An 18,673-nucleotide genomic window follows, 5' to 3' on the forward strand; every position below is an offset into this window, starting at 1 on the left:
AGTGGACCGCTCTTGAATATCATGACTCACCTGTAGACGCTGGGCAAACCGTCTCAGCACTGAGTTTGGGTCTGAGTGCAGAGCCAGAGAGAGAGAGAGAGAGCAAGAGAGTAACGAAAATATAGAAAATTACTCAGGCAGCACGGGGTCAGTGGGTTTCTGCTCTTGTAACTAGACACATGCATATATTTCCCCTATGGACAGGACACCCCTGTCCACCCCACTATAATTAGCCTGGCCCTGAATAGAACTCTCCGGTGGTGCACAGGCACCCCAGCAACGCCACCACACGCCTCTAGTGTACATTTACCATGCTTCGCAAGCGCCATTAGTCAGAACTGGTTGGTTTGAAAACATTTCTTTTATTTTTGTTTTTAAGTGAAGGGCGCACTAGGATAGAGTAAGGGGAGGGGGGTGACACTGTTGACATGATGCAACACCTTGTTGTGAGTGGACAATGGTGTTATGGGAGAGAAATAATCTAGTGTAGATTCCTCTGACCCTCCCAAAGAAGAAGTAAAAAAAAAAGAGAGAACGAGAGAAGGGATGTGAAGGGGGGGGAGCTGGATCTTAAGATGAGACAGTTATTCTTATCTGGAGGAAGACCTTTGCTACTGAACAAGCATGTTCAGACCATGTTTCTACAGAGGTCCAAAGCATAAGGGGTCTTAATGCAGCTTTTCCTAGGGTAGACAGATGAATTAGACCTGCAATACTGATGTAATTCTCCAGGCTTGATGTGAAACGGTCTCCACTAACACGACTGCCATTCTATGCATGCTGTTCTTGTTGTGCATTTCTGTACCATTTCCAAGACAAGACCACAGAAATGAAGAAATTTAATGCGAAACGACAAACACTGTACAGAAAGCATAGTGGGATAATGCCATTCATTCCTCAGAATTACATTGTTATTGGCCCGTGTCATGTTTTTTTTTCATTTTTATTTGGCTCCCTTAAAAATAATGCTGCACACACACATCACCCTCCCAGTCTCAAGTAGCCTGTGTGTGTGGACGGACGCTGACCTGTAGAGACGGGAGTTTCTTTAGTGAGTGAGTGTGTGTGTGTGAGGGCCTACACCCATTCTCTCCACCTGTCTCTCCTTCACTGCCTGCCTCCCTCTCTCCCTCTGTCCCTCTCTGCTGTTAAGATCAACTCCAAACACTGTGGTCTGTTCCCCAGGAAAGACTTGATCAGCTTTAGATGAGAGTTTGTTTTTTTTCATTACTACAATCGTCATATTTTTTTGTATACAGAATTGTACATTACCTATAATAGTAAATATACAATAATTTTTTTGTTGTTGTTTTTTGATCATTATTATTTTTTGGAGATCTTCCTTACATTATGGAGAATTAAAATGTTTTGTTTTTAATTTTGAGGTTCTGCGTGATTTTATTCCCTCAACATACCTGCAAAGTAAAAAAAAAAAAACAACAACCTCTACAACTCATTGTTTACAACAGATGTAATGTTACTGACAAAGAGCTTTCCACCTTCTCTGGATTGTTTAATGACACAGTGAGGTTAAGTTTTTCTGGTTTACAGACATGTGAAAGCATGTTTTTTTGCTGAAGTGGATAAAGCCTCCTGTTTCATGGACATATTATGTAATTTATCACAACACTTCAAACACACAGGGAACCATCAGAGAAACACACAAACACAACAGTCGCACATCAGTTACATTAAGAGACGTCATTATTGAGGCTATCCATTCCATCATTACAACCTTCTTGCCTGCCCAGCAAACACAACCTTTAGGGAATGTCCCCTAAAGGTTCTCTAAAGGTAAACGTATTACCTTCAGAGAACCTTTAGGGAACTTTCAGGGAAGGTTCCATAAAGGTATTACTGTACCTTCAGAGAACCTTTAGGGAACGTTCCCTAAAGGTATATGTGTTTTCTGGGTGGTAAGCTGATGTGCTTACAGTTTGGGCTTTTGCCATGCATCAAGGAAGATCACACACATACACACACTTTAAAACACAGGCCTCATCTGTACGTTGGAACAAGGTGAAATAACCAGCTGCGAGTTGCAGCTTTTGCGTACTGTAGGTTTCAGATAACGGAAGACTTGAAAGTAAGTACGTGAGAACCACGTGCGCACCAACCCTCCAACCACACTCAAACAACAATGCACTCTGTGATATTGCACTAAACAGCCTGTGTGTGGAGGGGACACCATTTAAAGACATGCAGGAACCGCTCAACAAACATTGGTAGCTGCAGGAGAATGGGGGGTAAAGGATGAAAGCCATGCCTTACAGTAATTTAGAGTGACACGCGACACATTTCACTTTGTAGCCTTGCGTGAAACAAACGGGCTTTAAGACTTCTAGTGGCCACAAGTGTTTAAAGATGCAATATGAAGTTTTTAGGCTGGTCACAGAAATGTTTCTAGACCTGTCATATTGGCATATCTTTGTAGGAAGGAGAGAGGAAGACATCAGAAAAATGTGCAATGGTCTCTTAATTTTTTCCAGAGCTGTATTTCAAATGTCTTGATACCTGATGTGTTAGTCTTTTAAATATTTTAGTTATGAATTTAGCTATGATTATAAAAAAAATGCAATAAAAAAAAGACAGAAACCATAATCAAAATACAGATTCAGAGAACCTTTCAGATTAAATAGAACAATTTGAACACTGTCTTTTAATTATGCTTCTGTAATTTCACTATCAAACCATTGTGTTTTGGAGGCGGCACAAAAAACTTCATATTGTACCCGTGAAAACAGAGTGAACAGCTGTTAAAGGATTTGTGAATAACAGGAGACAGGAAACTCAATCTCTGGGTACCCTGAGAATAAAGGGCAAGACAATAACATACCTCTAACCTGAATGAAATTGCACCTGATAACATTTTTATAAAGATAATATTTTGAAAAAAAAAAAAAAAAAAAAATATATCAAAATGAAGCATCAAAGTTCCAAGAAATGACTAGCAGCATTGTTTAAAAAAGGTGTAACCAGTGCAAAATCGGGTTAGTTGCTTTAGTGTTCGCTTCTATGCTGCCTTGCCTCCTTAGAGGCCAAGCTGGCTGTAGGTACCAAAGAATATGAATCTCACTTCAATACTATTTACACACTCTGTGGTAAAATGGGTGATGCGTTGACAAAGTAAGGATCATACGTTGAGGAAGGAGAAAGCAGACCGATCTTGTAGGCGATCTTGCTGTCTAAGGTCACCACTAGCTTGGACAATACTGGTGTCTCTGTCTGAATCGGAATGCTGAGACAGAACAAATTCTGATTCAAGTTCTGGTTCTGCCTCCTCCATCTCCAATGATGGGTTCTCCGTTGTCGTGGCAACCGACAGATCCATGCCAACAGAAGCCGTCTCCAGGAGCTGTGGAGGAGGCCTTGCTCTGTTTACCAACTCCATGCCACTAAACAGCGACAGTCTACCCAGAGTAGGTGAGGAGGCGACGGGGGGCAAAACCTCACACGCCTCCCTCCCCTCACCACCAGGGCCTGGCTCTGGCTCTGACCCCTCCAGCCTGGACTCGAGCTCCGCATACCCTGACTCTGGAGGGCTTTCCTGGGGCCCCTCAGTCGGGTCAAGTGGCCCTCTTCCCAAGTCCGCTATCCGGCTCTGATCACTGTGAGGGCTCCTTGAAGGCCTAGTTGGTGGTTCTGGTTCTGGTTCCTCGTGCGGTCCTGGTTCCAGTTGGGGTTCTGGCTCCTGGTGAGGGTTGGAGGAGGAGGCAGGGGACCCCGTGAGGGGGCTGGGGTGTAGGACACCGTCGGTGAGGGAGGGTCTGGGAAGCGGTGACTGGGCAGTGAGGCTGGGGCTGTCCGTGGCCAAGGACGGCAGGTTATGTCGTATTTGACCTGCCAAGAGAGCCTCAAACTGCCTCAGGAGCTGTGAAGGGTCAAAGTTCATTCTTAATACCATTGCTGATAACCGGTACAAAATACCCACGTAATTATTAAACAGAAGGCTTTTCTTAACCATAGTCAATTTGCATGAGAATGAATATCTAATATCTACATTATGAGAGGAGCAAAAGATGATCTAGCAAGACCATGCAAAAATGGCTCGATGGTGTTTTAAGCCCCCATCGTCAACTTCAAGGCACCTAACCCTAACTTTAACCTTAACCCTAACCCTAGTGCCTTCCATGCAGCGCTGAAGACGACATTGGGGGCTTAAAACACCAAACACCGCAATTGAGCAGTGACATTTATCCTTGTTTTATACTATGTTCACGCTACAGGATTTGTGCTAACTGTGTCAACGGCATCAGTCAAAAACAGAGAAGACACATACAAAAATCAATAAATTCTCAATAAATTCTCAATATCAATAAATTCTGTTTAGGGTTCTGTGGGACCTTGGTGGCTTTGTTGGTGACAGGCCCAGGTGTTCCTTGGCTGAGCTGGGCGAGGCGCTTGTGGGTGACACTGTAGATCTGCTCCAATGACAGCAGGTCTGATGACATGAGGCATGCCAATGCACACATCGCCCTCTGGTGGACAGGGAAGGAAGTGCACTTCAAATGAGCTCAAGGACTGACACAGCTTCAACACAAACCACATGATGAGCTCTTTAAACTTTTCAAGAGTTCTATTAAAAACACAAAAACACAAAGCCTTTTTTTTCCACATACAGCAGCCCTTTGCTCGCAAACGGCGACACATATCACCACACCCTGACAGCTCTGGCTAAACACCGGAAAGAGAATTGGTGTTTGAGAATTAGCTGTATTTTGGGATATAGTCCGGCGTCTGTGTCCCACGCACACGGTGTGTGACATGAATTACGTCATCAACGTGGCATGCGGGGGGGTATCTACAACGTGCGTAAATGTGCACAGGTGTGCATTCAGGGCCTTAGCAGTGGGTACCAACGTATTGGGTAGCAGTAGGTACTAAAGGTACTCTGTTTGCATAGGGACAGTGGTGGGTACCGGAGCCCTAGAGAGAGATTTTTCTATAAGGGTCTGGTGGGTACTACAGCAAGGGGTAACTCTGTATACTACAGCATGGTGGTAGAACGTTCTACGTTACTATGAGAGTCCTGAGTACTGGGGCTGCACAATTATCTCAATAGCAATCGCAATAATAACCAACGCAATTACCTAATCGTAAAAGTAGCACAGTGAGTATAGTGTATAAAGTGTAGTGCATATCTTACCATTTGAACAGTCTGTGTCGACTCCTTAAGTCTTCTGGAGAGGAGCTCCACCACAACCTCACAGTTCAGAGTAGAACACCTGAGAAAGGGGACAGATGGGACACATGAATAACAGAGGGGATGATGCAAGCAGAGGAAAGGGCCTCTTAAAGACACTGCAGAGGTCTAACGACAAAGAGGAGACCTGAAAAGGTTAAAATGTATGGAACTTATAGGCAATGTATGACCACTGCGCTAAGCACAAACATCGATTTCTCTTCACATTGTCAGCCTCAGTCTCTCATTGTAGTTCAGAGGACATTCAGACAAAAACCCATCAGACAATCAGGATGGGAGAGATAACAGTGGACAACACAACAGGCTGAGAGAGCGGAGGAGTGACCGGTATACTGACTCTTTGATGAAGTGCTGGCTCTCCTCTCGGGACAGGAAGACTTTGGAGCCCTCGGTCAGACCGGTGATGAGCGCCATCTCCTGGCCACAGTCGCCCAGCTGAATCGCCTCCACACTGTGGAAAGACATCACTCCAATCAAGCACACGAGTGGCATTTCTTGTTGTATGAAACAAGAAGTGGCAGCATGAACGTGTTGTATGAAAGCACCTATATTTATAGCCAGCGCATGTATTTCAACCCTATTTCTCATGTCCATGCCTGGTGACATTCCACAAACCTTACACAAACATTTCACAAACGTTATAACTAAGCAATATGGCACGAGTGAGTGGTGTGAAGCAGGCCAATCAAAAAGAGAGACCCACCACTGACCCACCCACCCACCCACCGTTCTGATAGGTCGCCGCTCTCTCGGCTGGCAGCGGATTGGCTGTCGGTGGTGCCTCCTGACTTGCTGCTGGCGTCCAGTGAGGTCCGGCTGGCACCGGCGTTCTCCTGGGAGGAGTTGTGGGAGGAGCTGTGGCCGCTGTCATTCTCCTCCCAGCCTCCGCCAACCTGACCAGGGCACCTGAGTGTCGCTAAAGAAAACCAGGCACACGGCCAGTTAAGAGAGGGAGAGATGTGTGTGTGTGTGTGTGTGTGTGTATGTGTGTGTGTGTGTATTAGGGCTGTCACTTTTGTGAAAAAATCCTGTTTGATTTTTGAGACATAAGTGTTCATTGAATCGATTGTAAAATAATTTTTTTGTCTAAATGTCTAAAGACGTTTCCATTTTCAACGGCAAATATAGGCCAATCCAAAAACAACTAACAGGCATTAGGACGAACGTAAAGAGGGCGCTTAGACGCAAGCCAGCAATATTTCTGATGATTTATCGGCGTGAAGTTTCGTGCACAATGACAAACAGGAGTGCAACATTCTCGAAAAACAATAAGCCGAGTGGACTGCCATTACATCAGTGACAAACATGACTGCAGGCTTCAACGTAGCTGTGTCTGTGTTTACGATTAGAAATGTCAAACAAATTTCGCCTACGTAGAACTCGATTGCACAGTTTGCATAGCCTACCGCTTTGTTCTTCTGCATAGTTTGATATACCAAAAATCCGAAGTACTTCCACATTGAACTCCTCAAGTTTTTAGGCCTCACTCGTCTCTCTACATGTCGCACAGGTTGATTGCGTTGTCCTCGTTTTTTGGCAAAACACGAGCAGCACAGCAGCTGATTGAAACAGCTGTTTCCGGTGCGTAAAATTGGTGGGAATTTTCTTTTTAGCTTTCGCAATGCTTACTGCACTTCGGAATTCTTTTATATTCTTATACTCTTGTTTGTGAATTTTGTTACATCTATCTTTTTTATTTGTTTAATTCGTTTACAATTAATAGTGTACATATTTGGTTAAAATCGATTCCCTATTTTAGTTTTCGAAACATGTGGTGTTTGGTCCAATCGATTGTGCAATCGATTTTCGAACGTAAAGTGACAGCCCTAGTGTGTATGTGTAAATGTGTGTGTGTGTGTGTGTGTGTGTGTGTGTGTGTGTGTGTGTGTGTGTGTGTGTGGTAGAGAAAAGCCCTTAAGTGTGAGGCAAATAGAGAAATAATCAGAGAGCGAGAGAGAGAATGAGAGAGATAGAGAGAGGTAGAGAGAGAGAGGTGAAAGTGTGTGTATGAGTGAGTGAGTGAGTGAGTGCACGGTGTGTGTGTGTGTGTGTGTGTGTGTGTCTCACCTCTGTGGGTGTGAGCTGGCATGCTGTAGGCACACGCTGGCACCGCCACTTCCACCACACCAGAGGGCGCCACCACCGCGCGGTAGTGGTTCTCCTGCAGGCGGATGCCTGGCTGCTCGGAGGGGGGCAGAACAGCACTGGCCATCACTTCAGCCGCCTTCTGGATCTTATCCAGAAAGGTGCCGCCGCCTAACAGGGACAGGAAGTCAAATTTGGACGCTGCGCAAAAACCTTACTGGCACCAAAGAGCATATGTGCACAACTGTGGGGAAACCAAATCAAATCATGGCAATAACATGGTAATACGATTGTGAAAATCTACTATCTACAAAGTTTATACGATCACACGAACCTAATCCAATGTGCAAATCATGGCACTAACATCGTAATACGACTGCGAAAGTCTACTATCTACAAAGTTTATACGATCACATAAACCTAATCCAATGTACCATTGAACGACTTGATGGAAGTGTATGTGCTTACCAGATGACTTTCCAGGGCTGTAGCCGAAGCCCTGCATGCCAGATCGCGGAGATGAATTGGAGCCCATTCCTTCAGGGGGGGTGGTGGAGGGGTTGGGGGGTAGGGGTTTCGGAAATAAAGATTGGATGATTTTGGAAATGCCAAACACAAATTGCCTTAGCGAGACGAGAGGTCCTGAGCTAATCGAATAGGCCAGCTAAAACAGGAAGTAATTGGAATCATAAGTCCACAAGCACAACGGTCAGCAGACCAGCGTCAGACGATGCAGACGGTAAGGCAGATTACAGAGACCCTTTGGGCATCAGCAAACACAGCTGGGCCTTCCGTGCTTTTGCAAAAGTCAGTGCCATTGGGTTATCTGCTTTTGCAAGAAGTGCTATTGTGATGGAGTTCTCTGAGTGAACATTAATCCATCTCTTTAATCCCATGCTTGTCAGTTAAGAATCACGGCACTGATGTGCGTGGCCTGCGACAGCACGCTCATGTCAGCACCTATGTGCGGACCACTTTAATGAACTCGGGCTGGCTCACCTGTGCTTGCAGTGGCCACTCTGCAGGGGGACACGGCGGACTCTGGGGACACCGAATCTGTAAACAGCAAACTGGCCAGGTCCTGCAGAGCAAAACAGACAAGCCAAACCCATAAATACACACGCACTGTTAGGAGGGACACTGTTAAGGCACCAGCTGGAGCAAAATGGCTGAAGGTTTATGTGTTTATGTGATGTAGAGACTATTTAGATGGTACATAAAGTGTGTGCACATGGTAGGACTGTATCACAATAAGTTTCCCACAATAATTATGGCATTACAATGCACTGACCTTGCAAGACACTCACAACTATGATACATCACAATATATGTGTAATAACTGAAACTGTAACTGAAAAGGTAAAAATACTCCAAAAAACAAACAGGGTTGTGGTATCAGTTTCACAGAATTTGACAACTGAGATGCCACAATACATGCAGTCAACCTCAAACACGAAGGAGTCTTAACTGTCCTAAGTCTGAAAAAATGTATTGATATTTGGTATCACAATAACATTATGGTACCACGAGCATATATCAACATATCTATTTTTTTTTCCCGCCTCTAGTATACACACAGACACAGACACACACACAGACACAGACACAGACACAGACGCAGACACAGACACAGACACAGACATAGACACACACACACACACACACACTGACACACACACACAGACACACACACATACACACACACACACTGACACACACACACAGACACACACACACACAGACACACACACAAATCTGTACCCAACCTGAGCTGCAGCTCGAGCTTTCTGATAGGGAGCGTTTCCATGGATGGGATCAGGAGGTCCACTGTACGCTGTAGAGGCAGAACAGCACGGCACTCAGGGTCAGTAAGCACAACACAACAGCGGTCATTACACAATCTCTTCCCATGTCCTCTGGCCTAGTGTCAGGTGACAAACAGACAGATCTGAGTCAGTGGACACTGGACACATAATTTGTACACCACAAACGGGCTAGCTCCTGCAAAGCACAGCCGATGCACCAAACCCCACATTTAAAGACAGTGTTTCCCACAGAATTGAATTCTATTTGTGGTGGTAGGTTTGCAGAATTTACTTGAATGCAACAGTTTTTAACAAATTAGCGCAGCGTGGTTATGATGGTAACCAGCTTTAAGCACAATTTAGTACAACCTGGAAAATCATTGTGTGGTGGTCAATGTTGATATTGTGGTGGGCCGCCCGCCACAAATAAGTCAATGTATGGGAAACACTGAAACGTCATCTGATGTCTGAGGAGTGGCACTCACCAATCACCTCCTGGATGAAGGTGGCGTTGCGTCGCAGCTCGGTCAGTAGGTGAGGGGGGCCATGGCCGCAAAGGTGCAGCAAGATCTTCAGGACCTGGACAGGTGAGTGTTACAATGATGTAACTGAACTAGTGGACCCCATGGCCATAACAAGGGCAGGGTTTGGAATAGGACAGCCTTGGAGCACACAAACTGACAGAAATGTATCTGTACAATAGAAATGTATCTATACAATACAGCAAGTTGGCTTTGTAAAAAAAAATCTCCACTAATGACCAAAATGTATGCAATTGTCAAATTAATTGTCACACATATCCAACTTCTTTCTCGACTTTCCCCACATTATTCAGACCACTGGCCCATTATGATGGACAGCAGAGGTGTTGAGCTCAGTGACTCAATATACAGTCATTGGTTGAGCCCATTCTGGGCTCCAGACCAGTCCGTGTTGGCGAACTTACCTTGATTTTCACCTGACAAGACTGAACCTGGAGCCGCTCCAGCAGGTACTCCAACAGACACTGGCAGTAGCCAACAGACTCATGGGAGATTTCTGCAGTGTCAATGAGTAAAGGGTCATACCGTGACAGTGCTTAAATCTTCTGATTTATCAACTGGATCACTTAACAGAGAATTGAATCACTGTGATTGAGTAGCCATCTAGGCCATTTACTGATTAACGCCAGAGTAAAAACAGACTTGGCATGCTTGAAGGATACTTCCGATTTCTTCAAAAAGATAGCCAGGACAAGGTGTCTCGTCATCAGACGTAGCCTTCATTAAGGTTGGGACCTGAAAAAAAAAGAAAGAAAAAACGAACTGGACATCAGTCTGATGACTAATCATATCCACTGACCTGTAAAATATCCATATGGCAATATAAAACAAGCACGGGAGTTGCCAATGCATAAACAACCAGAACACACAAACTGAAAGGTTATAACGTGAACAGGTTCTGTTTAAAAACAACATACAGTAAAATGATGATGATGGGCTGGCTTTCTCTTGATAGCAAGCTAACACTGTATGCCCCCACAAAATGAAAATTCGGTTATTTTATTTATCAAACGTGTCGGAAATCAAACAGTTCATATCATAAACATATAATTCAATAAGATGCAAAGAGAAAAGGTACATACTTTCTGAAGAAAAGCAAGTCGCTCTATCAAGGTTGCCATGATTTAGCATTCTCAAATTCCGTATGTGTTTTCCATAGTCGAGAGAGGCGGAACCTACAAGATCAACCAGATTGAGCCTTCCTGTATTCTCATTGGTGTATTGCATTTGCGTATAGACGTGTTCTCGACGAATCATACTTGGATATCAAAGCTGCGTCTACAAGTTCATAGGTCACAAGTCCAATATGGCGCCTCGCATGAATCATAACAAGGGTGAACATCTTTTTTTTAAATAATAACGGAATGACAGGTTTGCGAACTGAATTGTACACATTCATTGTAACCGTATCCAGTCCTTAGTGGTAATTATATCGGTGTTGTCAGGAATACTAGACAATCGTGTCCCGTTGTTGGATATTAGGTAAACCGGTCTCGAGATGTCAGGGACAAATGCTTGGAAGCACAGTCGAGACCGAATGAAGCTTTTCCCAGAGCTGCTGGCGCAATGTGTACCGGAGGTAACACTGTCCTTCTCCGAAACATTTGCTTGAATACCTGTGGTGTGGTTTATGTTAAATCGATTCTCCATGTTTTTTTATGTTAACAATGCAGGCAGCTGCATATGGCAAGTGTGTGACAGCGACGACCGTGGGCAAACAGGAGTTGCAGAAAGACTTGTGCGTGAAAGAGTTTGAAGCGCTGAAGACGTGCTTCACATCAGCGGTAAGCTTCCTTTAATGGCTGCATATAGTCACTACTAGCCCTGTGTACTGTCTACTGTGTTTCTCACACCGCAGTTGTCAGCATGAACTCTACCGTTGAGGGGCGTGGTTGTTCTTTACAGAGGTGTAGCCTACATTTGCACTGCTCTCGCTGTGCTTACATTATTACATTGATGGATAGAATCATTCATACACCTTGGTTGAAAAGATGGTCAAGATGCACTTACTCAGGTAAAAACTGCCCGTTTGTGACCATTTGTGTCGATTGGATGGATAGATACTGATACAAACACGTCTCACTGAGAACCTTCAGTCCATTAAGAATTATGAACTACACTGTGTTTGTGTGTTAACTAAGTAGTTGTTGTATTTGTAGGCAAAGAAAGCTGGGAAATAGCATCGAGTGTTGACACTCCTTGTCCAGGGAAAAATAAGGACCTGCATTAGGATGTACATTGTGAAGTCGCTGAAGATGAGAAGACTACATGGTTTGAAGAATTAATCTATTTATTCATTTTGGGCCATATGCTCTGCGCTATAAAAAAAAAAACGCCCCTGAAATACAGGAATAACAGTGTTGTCAGTTTTATAAAGATGTAAAGACTTAAAAGATTCAAATTTGTGTATAAAGTGAGTGTTCTGAAGTCATTATGGGTCAGTGTTACCCACAATTTGGAAATACACGTGTTTATTTTCATCCTGATGTGTCTTGTGTTTCTGTCATCTTGTGCCCTTTTGTGACCAATCTCCTGGGACCATAGGCTGGGGTAGATGAAAGAAAGTAAAGCCCTAATGTGATCCAGACGTGTTCATTTCTCTAAGAGGCCTCCAGAGAGAGAGAGAGAGAGAGAGAGAGAGAGAGAGAGAAAGAGAGAGACTGGGGCCAAGTGAGATATGAAGTGTGTACAATGTGCTCTGGAAGACATGAAAGCCCAGTTCCCCCTTTTTATGTGCCGCAGCCCCCTAGCCAGGGTCCACTTCACTCAGCCTGAAAGACTACAGACATTAAAATGTGGCTCTTTTGTTGGAGGTACACTCACCTACAATCACCAGCGACTCCCCCGTGCCCCCATCACTGGCACCCTCACAGAGGAACCTCAGCCCTCATTAGAGCAAAGCTAATTGACATTGGAGCCATAAAGCTTGCCCTTAAAGATGCCGGGACAAAATATGTCATACCAATCTGCCATTAGGATAGATTGTATATGTTTGTTAGTGTTTTCTTATAACACGAGGAAGGTTATAGTTTGTTTACAGAAAGCTGTTTTCAGTCATAGATGATTAAAGATTTGAAAAAAAAAAAAAACATCTGGATTTTTTCATTTGTGTTTAGCTAATGTCGGACACTTTAAGTACCAGTGACCAGTGTACATGTATAACACAGTTAAAGATCATTTAACAGGCACCACTCTGTCAGAATTTTTATGCCTTTCCCCAACACTTAAAATGATCTAGGTTCACTGGTATGTACAAAAGGGGGAAAAAAAAAAAACAAAGTCAACAAAACTCTTCATGTCCTGGCCTGGCAATGGGTGCTACTGTATAAATCTTCATTTATGACACAGGAAGAAGTGACCAGCACGCCTCGTCTCTGGGGAGCGTAGGCGAGTTCCTGTGCTGCCCCCGCTCTGTCTGGCCCAGACTGAGGCTGAAAGTGTGGCGGAAAAGTCCTTTATGTAGCTCATGTGGTACCGTTTCACACCGTGTCACGGCCACGAGAGGTGTTAATGAATATGGTCTGGTCATTAGAGAAATGCTCACCTTGGCCGCCGCCCAAGCGCGCTTTTAACGGCGGGAGAGGCCGAGGGCAGACGTCTGCCGACACCAGTCTGCGGAAAGGTGCCGATTCTGCACACGCGACTTTACTGCAAACAGAGAATCGATTGCCCTGATTGATTGCTTTCCCCTTGGGTTCCATAAATAAGGACTATAAAGTGTTATTAAAAAGGGCTCCAAAAAGCACCATTAGGAAATAAAATTTACAAGAATATCACAGACACTAATCACGATGGTTCATGAGAAATTATATCTTACTACTGATGACTAAGCCTTGGTCAGCCCAGTCCTGCATTGTCTCTTATACACTGACCGTCTAATGAGGGTGTAAAATGTGTGACTGTGGTTGTATATCTATCACAGACTTTAATTGGTTTATTTAACACTGGCAATGAAATATCAAAAATGTGATCACAAAAAGCCTCAGAAGTTAAGGAGCGTTTAATTTATCTGTACAAGGATACTACAGGCAGGCAGGAACAATTTTTACCACCAAACTGTTAGTCAGACTCATGTCGACCAGATCTTGGATAGATATATATATAAACTTTTATTTCCTTTTTACAGCACATGTGAGCAAAGACAATCACTCAAGATATCATATAGAAAATAAATCCAGCTCAAGTTAAAAGGACCAACAGTCTGACAAATGCCTTACATCAATTAACGTATTGAGATGGACTGTAAAAACCCTCCCTGATACACAGGAATGGCACTTTATCATCAGCAAACGCATTAAAACACAACAGCGAGACAACACCTCAGAGACACATTGCATATCAAAGCTGCAATCTGTCCTATGACAATAGAATGAGTCCAAGTGATCGGAGCAGTCAGTTTGCTCTACACGTCACCATCACACGTCACATGGGCACAAGAATGCAAGGGACAGGGAGGCACTGGTCCCATTTGAGATGGGTGTAACAACGCAAAGCCTCCGCATGCCCTCCCGTGCGGAATGCTGGTGGCAAGTGCTTCAACGGCAAGGCACTCAGAGGGGAAAAAATGCACATAGAAAGTCCAATTGAATAAAACATGATGGGGTATGTTCACAGCAGAGTGGGAGTGGGAGGGGGTGGGTTGGGGTCCTCAACCTTTACAGTTCTCAGTGAACTGCCAAACTGGTACCTGGCATGCTTAGATAGCTGTTGAATTCTCCATATTTGCATTCTCTGCCATTATACAATGGTGACCCAACGTATGCAAAACCTCCATTTGGGCCACGAGTCTTTTAATCATAAAACCAGAAAAAATAATATCCATCAGGAGGAAACAGTTACAATAGTTAACATGCAGAAAAAAAAAAAAGAAAAAAACAGACACTGTCTGAAGGAAAACACGTAAAGAAAACCCCAAAAATATCACATACACAAATACGGGACAGCCATGAACTATAAACACCAGAGGACAACAAAACCATATTCCTCAAGCAGCAAAAACATCTTTCCACAGCTGCTTTTGGTTTTGAGTTGTGAGAAGTAAAATGAAGGTCTTGCATAGACTAATTTCACACCCTCACTCACTCACACAAAAACTCAGATAGAAAAAAGAAGACAACAAAGACATGAATACAATAAATAAAAATATATATTATACAAAAATCTCACAAAACAAAAACCTCTTTGGATTTAATTTATGTACTATGTTACTACCCATGATGTTTACCATTGTCTCTTGTTTACAGTTTACACTAAATAACCTTTGCGAGAGCAATCCAAGAATGCTCTGTGCTCCTGTACTAGTCTACTCCAGTAGACCATGTCACAGAGGTTGTTGACCTTTAAAGCATATAATCAGGCCCAGTACAGGCAGAATATGAACTCAATATATCACATGCCATTTCTGTCTTGAGGCTGCAATAGGTTCCCTTGTACAGTAAACCGCATAAAATCATGCACACACCACACCCTTTATTTGACCACAATGTCAGGGTACGACCGAATGACATTGAAATGGCGAATTGGGGCCAATGGTGGGCCTCTCGGTCTATGCAGGTGCAGGTCACATGGTGGGCAGAGGGCCACACCCCCCCCCACCCCCGATATCATCACTTTAATGCAACCCACTGGACGTCCTGGTCTCCACCGTTTACCCTATACGCATGTGCTTATGATGAAATCTGCTCTACAAACAGAGACCTGAAGGCCGAGGTCAGTGGTGTTCTTTTAAAAACCACATCACCGTGCACCATGCTAGACTCTCCTCAGGTTAACAACAACAACAACAACAACAACAACAACAACAACAACCCCCCCCTAAAAAACAGAACTCTCCTCAGGTAAACAAACAAACATAAACAAAACAAACACAAAACAGGAAGGAGCAAATGAGGAACTTCCCCCAAAAGTTCCCCCAAAGAAGGCTGAGAAAGAGTTGTGAAGGTCTCGCAATGATCATTTCAGCTAGATCTACATCTCATATGACTTCTGCAACCTCACAAGAAGGTTCTCCGTCCTTCCATTCCTCGGAACCAACCACACACACACAAAAAAATAAAACATCACATGTCCACGATGTGGTTCTCCAGGGAAGAATGGCTAGAATGAAAAATGAGACACATGATCTTGAAGCTTTAACAAGACATCCAGACAGACCATCCCCAATTTACTTCACAAAAAGCCTTTCTGCTAAGCCTCAGGTGAACTGAGGGCCACTAGAGAGGCACTAAGGCTAGAAAACACAAGGCTAAGGGCACTGAGGCGGCTCTATGCTGGGGAGTATGGAATCATGGGATATGTGTGTGTGTGTGTGTGTGTGTGTGTGTGTGTGTGTGTGTGTGTTGGGGGGTGTCACAGAACTGACAACAGCAAGTGAATCTCAGTTGCTGTTGTGCTCGCAAGAAACTGTCTTTGAATGACCCCCCCCCCCCGCCTTCTGACCGTGATATTGTATATGTATAAGTATCACTGGAGATCCAAGGCACCTATTTCCCCATACATCATTTTTACAGCATTTTCCGGCTACTTCCGCTCAACATGGAAGTTTCCAGAAGAAAGGAATGACTTTAGTACGTTGCGTGTCCAAGAGATCTTCTCTGTAAATTGGCAGTAATAGAGAGGATCGGCAGGTGATGGACCACTGAGAAAATGGATGGTGTGTGTGTGTGTGTGTGTGTGAGAGAGTGTGTGTGTGCAAAAGTTTGCACTTGGGTGTCACTTGTTTCTCGTTTCTACTTTGTCTCTATGTACTTAATGTGTACCATTCCAAGGCCATTTCTTACATTAGCCTTCCATGTCTCAGAGTGTCTGGAATGTATGACATACAGCACAAAGTTAAGGCTGATAACTGACCCACACATTGTCTTTGTCTTGCCTTTGTATCAACACCCATGCACACTGCAAGCGCCAATGTGCTTGTGTGTTGATGCATACGCATGCACATGTGTGTTTATATGCAGCCGTATGTGTGTGTTTGTGCAGCTCTACATATTTGCATGACTGTAGATGTGTGTGTGTGTGTGTGTGGCAACAGGTGTATGTGTATGTATGTGTTTCCAGCTACTTCCTTTTTATGTGTATGTGCTGATGTGTAGGTGTATGAATGCATCTCTCTCTGTGTGTGTGTGTGTGTGTGTGTGTGTGTGTGTACACAGGAGACCACACACACACACACTTCTACTCCTCCTTGGCCTGGCTCTCTTTGATCTGGCGCGTGTGCACGAGCGTCTGCCCCAGCAGCTGACTCTCCAGGGCGGCGTGGAGGTCCTGTGGGCCCATGTCCAGCAGCACCTCCAGCCTGGGCACCGTCCCTGCGTCCCCCCCCTCGCCCCGCAGGGGCCGCACGTTCCTCCTCCGCCGTCTCTTCAGGTCCATCCCGCCGGGAGCCGCGTGGTCCCTGCTCTTGTTGACCGCCTCCTGAGCGCCGGATCTCTTCTCTCCCTCCCCCCCCAAGCCTCCGTCGCTTCCTCCTGCCAGCTCCCGCTTCTTCGTCCCCTCCTCCTCCTCCTCCTCCTTCTCGCCCTGGACGAGCCCGTCGTCCACGTTCACCTTCAGGTCCCGGCCGCCGTTCTTCACCGGCTGCGGCTCAAGGACCCCCCCCCCCGGTGCTCCTCCTCCTCCTCCGACGCCAGCCCCGATAGCTCCCACCGCGCCGGGCCTCTCCGCGTCCTGGTTGATCCTCTCGCGGGCGTTCTGGGCGTCCACGTCCACGGCCTCCTCCTCTTCCTCCTGCCTCCGCTCCTGGTCCAGCTGGTCCAGCTGCCGCTGCCGCTGCAGCTCGCGCATCTTCCGCTCGGCCTCGGCCAGCTCGTTGGCCTCGCGCTGGGCCTTCTCCTTGTCCAGCTGCAGGCGCAGCTTCTCGGCCTCCAGGCGCGCGCGCTCGGCCTCCAGCTCCAGCTGGGCCTTCTCCTTCTCCAGCTCCAGCCGCGCGCGCTCCTCCTCCAGCTGCTGCCGCTCCCGCTCGCGCGCCAGACGCGCCGTCTCCTCCCGCTGCGCCGCCAGCTCCTTCTCCAGACGCTGCTGGTGCTCCGCCGCCTCCTGCTCCTTCATCTTCTTCCTCTCCTCCTCCTCCTCTTCCTCCTTTTTCTGCTTTTGTTGGCTCAGCTCATCGAGTTTCTGCTTCAGTGAGGCGTCCTCTTGGCCTACTGCCTGCTGCTGCGGTTGTTGTTGCTGTTGCTGTTGCTGTTGCTGTTGCTGCTGTTGTTGTTGTTGTTGTTGTTGTTGAAGTAGTTGTTTTTGTTGTTGTAGTAGTGCTTGTCGTGCTTGTTGTTGTTGTGCTTGTTGCTGTTGTTGCTGTTGCTGTTGTTGCTGTTGCTGTTGCTGTTGCTGTTGCTGTTGCTGCTGTTGTTGCTGTTGCTGTTGTTGTTGTTGTAGTAGTTGTTGTTGTTGTAGTAGTGCTTGTCGTGCTTGTTGTTGTTGTGCTTGTTGCTGTTGTTGCTGTTGTTGTTGTTGTGCTTGTTGTGCTTGTTGTTGTTGTTGCTGTTGTGCTTGTTGGGGTTTCTGATCGGGTTGGGCGAGTGGTTGGTCCGGCACGTGCTGACGTAAGGGCACCCCTCGGGCACCCAGCTCTTTCTTGACCACTTCAGGGGCGGGCACTGCTGCCCCTGCCACTTCCTGTTTCGCCACTGGCACTTCCTGTTTTGCCACTGGCACAGCGCCATCCAGTGGCACATGGGCAGCACTGTCCTTCCCATCCACAGCCTGGGGGACCTTCACTACATGATCTGCTCCAACAGCAGCGGCTTCACCTCCAACTGCACCTCCGCCTCCACCTCCAGGCTGGTTGGGGGCTTCTGGAGCTCCAGGCTGCTGGCCCACGGCGGCTGCCCCAGCTGGGAGCTGCACGGCTGGGTCAACGCCGTCCACCGCTGCCTCCCCCACAGGCTTGGCACCAGCTTCACCCTCAACAGCATCTGAAAACACCAAGGAAGCGTCTAAGGACATGCCTGGGATATCCTTATAATTATGTTATAATGACTAACTTACAGTTCAAGTTATTTAATTTATAACATTTACACACACACACACACACACACACACAC

General features: G+C 45.7%; 3 protein-coding genes across 11 annotated transcripts in view; 1 reads left to right on the plus strand and 2 right to left on the minus strand.

Annotated features, from left to right (window-relative positions):
- Nucleotides 1–1,403: 1,403 nt before the first annotated feature.
- tepsin (TEPSIN adaptor related protein complex 4 accessory protein) lies at nucleotides 1,404–10,804 on the minus strand. The gene is made up of 13 exons (XM_076297936.1): nucleotides 10,718–10,804; nucleotides 10,298–10,370; nucleotides 10,040–10,131; nucleotides 9,579–9,672; nucleotides 9,055–9,122; nucleotides 8,288–8,369; nucleotides 7,757–7,825; nucleotides 7,271–7,459; nucleotides 5,930–6,119; nucleotides 5,541–5,654; nucleotides 5,147–5,225; nucleotides 4,344–4,478; nucleotides 1,404–3,871 (listed from the first exon to the last, which is right to left on the minus strand). Exons 1-13 carry the CDS (start codon nucleotides 10,754–10,756, stop codon nucleotides 3,134–3,136), a joined length of 1,962 nt encoding a protein of 653 aa, XP_076154051.1. The 5' UTR covers nucleotides 10,757–10,804; the 3' UTR covers nucleotides 1,404–3,133.
- Nucleotides 10,805–10,933: 129 nt separating this feature from the next.
- On the plus strand, nucleotides 10,934–12,683 carry ndufaf8 (NADH:ubiquinone oxidoreductase complex assembly factor 8). Of its 2 annotated transcripts, XR_012990050.1 has the most exons (4): nucleotides 10,934–11,214; nucleotides 11,309–11,419; nucleotides 11,795–11,906; nucleotides 12,180–12,683. XR_012990050.1 is itself a non-coding variant. In XM_076297937.1 (3 exons), the coding sequence occupies exons 1-3, from the start codon at nucleotides 11,134–11,136 to the stop codon at nucleotides 11,813–11,815; spliced, it is 213 nt and encodes a 70-aa protein (XP_076154052.1). In that variant the 5' UTR covers nucleotides 10,934–11,133; the 3' UTR covers nucleotides 11,816–12,683. The 2 variants fall into 2 exon arrangements, 1 of the variants encoding a protein (XP_076154052.1); XM_076297937.1 differs by having other exon boundaries at nucleotides 11,795–12,683.
- A 4,028-nt stretch (nucleotides 12,684–16,711) lies between these two features.
- Nucleotides 16,712–18,673, minus strand: part of slc38a10 (solute carrier family 38 member 10) — a 45,322-nt gene continuing 43,360 nt past the window's right edge. For all 8 annotated transcript variants that reach the window (XM_076297939.1, XM_076297940.1, XM_076297943.1 and 5 more), the window contains one exon: nucleotides 16,712–18,544. In XM_076297939.1, coding sequence (XP_076154054.1) covers nucleotides 16,809–18,544 — 1,736 coding nt within the window. In that variant the 3' untranslated portion in view covers nucleotides 16,712–16,808. The remainder of the gene's footprint in view (nucleotides 18,545–18,673) is intronic.

This window comes from Alosa pseudoharengus, unplaced genomic scaffold (genome assembly GCF_046254945.1).
Source record: "Alosa pseudoharengus isolate Yale_2024_CS ecotype anadromous, Long Island Sound unplaced genomic scaffold, YU_APseudo_1.1 YU_APseudo_1.1_scf_21, whole genome shotgun sequence".
Lineage (NCBI taxonomy): Eukaryota > Metazoa > Chordata > Actinopteri > Clupeiformes > Clupeidae > Alosa > Alosa pseudoharengus.

What these genes read in the sequence shown, in the direction of transcription:
- ndufaf8 (XM_076297937.1), top strand. Translation starts at nt 11,134, where the DNA reads ATGTCAGGGACAAATGCTTGGAAGCACAGTCGAGACCGAATGAAGCTT. An exon ending in TGGCGCAATGTGTACCGGAG is followed by an intron (nt 11,215 to 11,308) that starts GTAACACTGTCC and finishes TTAACAATGCAG; the next exon opens with GCAGCTGCATATGGCAAGTG. An exon ending in AGACGTGCTTCACATCAGCG is followed by an intron (nt 11,420 to 11,794) that starts GTAAGCTTCCTT and finishes TTGTATTTGTAG; the next exon opens with GCAAAGAAAGCTGGGAAATA.
- tepsin (XM_076297936.1), bottom strand. Translation starts at nt 10,756, where the DNA reads ATGGCAACCTTGATAGAGCGACTTGCTTTTCTTCAGAAA. An exon ending in AAGCTCGAGCTGCAGCTCAG is followed by an intron (nt 8,370 to 9,054) that starts GTTGGGTACAGA and finishes TTTGCTCTGCAG; the next exon opens with GACCTGGCCAGTTTGCTGTT. An exon ending in AGCCAGCACTTCATCAAAGA is followed by an intron (nt 5,226 to 5,540) that starts GTCAGTATACCG and finishes CCCCTTTCTCAG; the next exon opens with GTGTTCTACTCTGAACTGTG.